This window comes from Amphibalanus amphitrite, unplaced genomic scaffold (genome assembly GCF_019059575.1).
Source record: "Amphibalanus amphitrite isolate SeventyFive unplaced genomic scaffold, NRLGWU_Aamphi_draft 001298F_arrow, whole genome shotgun sequence".
In the NCBI taxonomy this organism is placed as follows: domain Eukaryota; kingdom Metazoa; phylum Arthropoda; class Thecostraca; order Balanomorpha; family Balanidae; genus Amphibalanus; species Amphibalanus amphitrite.
Genome location: NW_024882791.1, coordinates 142008 through 147122, shown reverse-complemented (window position 1 = coordinate 147122; position 5115 = coordinate 142008). Strand labels below are relative to the sequence as shown.

Sequence of the window (5115 nt, the reverse complement as noted above, 5' to 3'; positions counted from 1 at the left end):
TGTACATTAACAGATCACAAAACCAGCTCGAGCGCCTCTAGTAGAAACACTCACACCAAATAACTACCAGTAAGTTGTGTCAAATCATACCCATGAGCATGTCTGGATGAGGTGACATGAGGTGAGGTGACACTTGAACGATGACTTGACTGACAAGCTAGTGTGACGTTTTACAAGAACTTAATTGAAGTTAACGGTACCTAGCACAGGGAACACTCTGGACAGCTCAAAACTTTTGGTCACTCAGACTCCCCGCCCGCCACCACTCAGCTCGACACGAGAAGGGGGAACACAGCGCCCCGGACGGTCAGCAGACGAATCAGTCTCAGCTGATCAGTCAAAATCTGGGTCACCGGGCCAGCGCGCGGCGGCCGACCCACAACACTAGTGATGCAAGTTTTGAGCTCACAGGCCAAGCATTGGGCTCAACTTCGGGCCCGGCCGGGGTTTTGCGTGGCCAGTCTGGCGCGCATATTTTCCCGCAGCCGGTGCACTCGGAATTGACGCCACAGCGGCGAGCGGCGGAGACTGGCGTCCACGATGCCTGCCTGGTTGGCGTGCCGGACGACTGGGAGGACCTGCCGGAAGTCGCCGCCCAGCACCACCACCTTGCCGCCGAACAGCTGATCGGACCCCGTCAGGTCACGCAGCGTCCGGTCGAGGCCCTCGATGTGGTGCCGGTGCGCCATCGGAGTCTCATCCATCACGATGAGGCGCGCTAGCCGGATCAGCTGGGCGAGCTCGCTCTGGGCGGGGATGTTAAAGATGGCGGTGTCGTCCGGTCGCAGAGGAGCTTTGAAGCGGGAGTGAAATGTCCTCCTGCTGTCTAGCATCATGGTGGCCATGCCACTGAATTCGACGGCGAGTGCAACCAGGCCCTTGGCTCGCACTGCAGAGAGGAGCAGGTTAAAGGTGAACGTTTTCCCAGTGCCACCTGGCGCCTCCAAGAATAGGGCGAGCGGCTCCTGGTCGTCGACCACGGCCAGCACCGTGTCGACCGCCTGGCGCTGAGCTGGTAGCAGGCCAGGCAGCCGCTGGTCGACGGTGCGCTGAAGGTCAGCACGGTCAAAGTCGACCTCCTCCCGTATAATGGGAGGCAGGCGCCGCAGCTCCTCGGCCCCTCAGAGGCGGCGGCCGCTGCTCGGTGTTCAGCGGACACGGGCGGCAGGCCGAAGTCTTCCAGCGTCTTGCCGGTCTGCTGGATGGAGTCGCTGATGCGCAGCAGGACCATACACGTAACCGTCTCCGGCGGCAGCTCGGGGTGGCCGTGGGCGATGTCTTCTCCCATTGCTGCCTGGAAGCGGTGGAGGAGGGTCGCGGGATCGGAAGTGCAAACACATCACGACATTGCTTGCAGATATTTCATATTGTGCATTTGTAACACCGTAACCTACACCGCACCAACATGCCAAGGCCACCGATACGGCCATGCTACCAAAAGCGTCCCTGTCGCATTCATTTTCTTCTTGTCGCATCTACTTCTATTTGTACCACAGTGAGCGGTTCACTGCCTGCACGACCTGAGTCATTTGTGAGGGGCCGGCCTGGTCACCGAGCGCACACTCACACTTAGCGTGTGGTCCAGGCTTCCGCTCGCTGCTGCTGAAAGTGTTTAAGGGACCCAAGGTACCGCACGAGCATGGGGGGCAGGTGTGCATAATTAGGTACCTCGTCCGACGTTAAAGACTTTCTGAACTGACGAGTGAAAATCACCACCGACGCCTGAAGCTGGTCCCGATCTGGGGCGTCCGAGTCGAGCTGTTTCCATAGCTCTATGGACCGTTATATGGCAATGGCCAGTGGCCACCAGGTCGGCCCTGGAGGAAGGCGTGAGAGTGTGCCGGACTTTTCTGTTCAGATATATCGCCTACAATGCTTTTGCCCTATTCTCTTTGTCCAGGTTGGAGAACTTCAGCGAGCCGTTTTTGTCGCGCTGGATTGAATGACAGGACGTTATGGTATTGAGTATTGACACACCACAACGAACTAGTCGAGCTGCCTTTTGCACATAAACTTGCAGCTCCGTACCGCCGTGCCTCCGATCGGTGACGCGCAGGTAACGGCGGAACAGATCGATCATCACAAACTTGTACCTGGCAAGATTCACCATCGGCGGCCGCTGGAGAAGCGGCACTTCTCCAGTGAGATCCGCAGGCGGTGCTGGTGGAGAATGTTGAATACTGTATCCAGGTCCCGGCCGTGCTGGTCTCTGTCGGGTGAGAAGATCAGTATGTCGTCCAGGTAGATGAAGACACAGTGGATCTGGCGAAACAGCTGATCCATCACCCGCTGGAACGTGGCGCCACTGTTCCGCAATCCCAGAGGGACATACAGGTACTCGAAGGCGCCGAATGGAGTGGTAACAGCCGTCTTCTCGATGTCTTCACGAGCCATCGGGATCTGGTGATAGGCCCGGAGGAGGTCGACTTTAGAGAACACCGTCATCCCATGCAGACGCGTGCTCAGGCTGTGCAGGTGTGGAAGAGGGTAGCGGTCTGGCTTCGTCTGAGCGTCGGGGTGACCAGAATGTGGGTCTCAGGGTAAATAGGGGCGTTTTCGGAGGAAAGGAAATTACCCACAATGAAAGAACAAAATAAACAGCGAAACGATGGTTAGATAGGGGAAAGTGGGGTAAGACGGACACCTTAACTTTGGAGCCATTTTTCGGCCGGTTAGAAACATCATAGAAACGGGAAACTGAGTGAAAACCTCTTTTAGACATTTTACTTCCATTTGCCAGAAGATGAGACTTAGACCTGATTCAACAAATAAACTGCAGCTATTTTTGCAAAACCTTGCAAAAACCCGTCTTACCCCACCCCATGGGGTAAGACGGTCACATGGGTAGGGCAAGACGGCCAGCTTCTTTCACCGACCAGTACAGCTCGCAACAAATGCCCGAAATTAGCTGCATTGATACAGTCGCTCGTTGGTCTCAAGTGCCTCGGAAATGGCAGTATACAAGATTTGTGCAGAAGGCGTATGCTCGTATATAGGCCCTAGATCAGAAGTCATGTAGAACCGTTTTTCACATTCATCATTCGAGAATAAACTGTGCCGAAGGAATATTGCTAACATGTCTGTGAGTATCGGAATCGAAGATATTCTTATAAGAAATGCTTCTTTTTTTCCTACAGCAACAAAAATATTTTCACCATTACAGACCCATTGGATTCATAGTTGCCCGTCTTACCCCTAACTCAATGTAAGAAGTTCAGCACAATTTTTCTCTGTGGACAATTTGATGCAGACAAAGCAAATCCGCGGTAAATGAACACTGGTGGCATATGAGTGTACCACAAGTGATTGCGAGTTTTTAGCTGTATAGTGCTGCACACAAAAACTTGCACAATACATTATGGATGTTTTCAATGAAATTAGTGTTTTAAAGAAATCAAAATAAAAGATTATCGACTGAACACAAAATCACCAAACTTCAATGGTGGTGTGTAGTGGGAAAGACAATTCTGGTCCTAATTTTTCTCGCTCGTAGCGCTATTGGTTTGGTCTGCAGAAGGGGTGCCCGTCTTACCTACCCTGACCGTCTTACCCCACTTTCCCCTAGGTATGGGTTAAACTGGGAGAAAAACGTGAGAAATAAAACTAGGAACTCGTCGAAATGCTCAGCCTCTCTGACACTCTGCGTACAGATACTAAATTTATATTTTAACTGAAAGCACATGCCAAAAACCATAGAGATCAAAAACGAACAGGTCAGAACAGGAAACCAACGGGGACGGAACTACACAGCCAAAAATTAAAACACTTTTACATAATCAAAAACGAATCGAGTATATGGAAATGGCGAAAAGTCAATCTAGAAATTACAGCAAATTAAAGCAAGGACAGATATTAAATACGGTTGAAAACTATAAAACACAAGTGACTATATTAACGAATTTACAATAATATAAAAGAGGAAAACAAACGTTCATGAAAAATAACATAAACACTGCGCGAGGCGGCGATTGGCGGCGCAAAGCGCGGCCGGGCTGGACGGACACGCCGCAGCTAAATAATCCGCGCCGCGCCACAATAGCATGCACCGATTGTACAAAGCGTGTGTTTGGTGTTACGATCACGTCCATAAAGGAAAAAGAGAGGACTGAACTTTGTGCTGTCGTTCACTGCGGTCCGATAGACAATATTGACGGTAATTTTGTATCCCAGTCGCGATGAGTTCGATCAACAAGTTTGGCCAGTGGCCATTCTATTGGCATCGTTGTCGATATATGCTTGGGAGCAACCGCTGCACTCAGAGCCGGATGAGACCTCCCAAGGTTCTCGGAGTAACATAAGCGTTCTCCGCTGAGCACCACACTTTCGGAGACCCGGAGTCGAGGCAATATTGGTTAACTTATCTCGGAGCCATCTTGTCTCCTTAGAGAACTTTCACCAATGAGAGCATCTATTGTTCTCAGAGACTAGTCCAAGTTCTCAGTGGAGAATTTATTGTTGCTCCATCACTCTCCACTGAGATAAATTATCTAAAAAAAGAGACTAAGAACTATCGCACAATGTATCAATCGCTCTCCGAGACCACAGACAATGCTCGCTCGATTATTCAGAGACCATTGCGTGGTCTCCTCTCTAACCTTTCGTTCTCATCCGAGAGTTCTTACCCACCAACACGGCCGACGTTCGTTCTCTTCCGAGAGCTCTTACACACTACCATCACAAATACTCTCGCTGCTTTCGCCGTCCTCCCTCAAAACAATGTATATGCGCATTTGCAAACAATGTAATGCAAACAATGTAAACAATAATGCACACATGCAAACAATGTAAACAATAATGCAAACAATGTAATGCAGCCCGCAAGCCCCGCACTATATAGCGAGCTTTTCTCCACTGAGAAAAGGCACCCGAAGACCAAACAAACCACTTCAATGGATGGCGCCGAGTTGGTCGGTAGGTAGTGCGGCATGCTCCGCTTGTGTCCGTCGCCGGACGCACGCTTCTGTTTCTTCGACGCTCTCTGGATCTCGATCTCCTCCGCCTGCGAACGGTAGCGTGCATTCTTGAGCTTGGTTCTCAGACGCTTTACCGGCCGAGCTATACCGATACAAGGAAGCGTCGCATCAACGACAATCGCACTGTCGTGCCGTGTAGTCC

The 5115-nt window shown here is 51.1% G+C and overlaps 1 protein-coding gene across 1 annotated transcript; it reads right to left on the bottom strand.

Moving 5' to 3' along the window:
• Positions 1-425: 425 nt before the first annotated feature.
• Positions 426-1288, bottom strand: LOC122371956 (ATP-dependent DNA helicase PIF4-like). The gene is made up of 2 exons (XM_043348760.1): positions 1160-1288; positions 426-1034 (listed from the first exon to the last, which is right to left on the bottom strand). Exons 1-2 carry the CDS (start codon positions 1286-1288, stop codon positions 426-428), a joined length of 738 nt encoding a protein of 245 aa, XP_043204695.1.
• Between the last annotated feature and the right edge of the window lie 3827 nt (positions 1289-5115).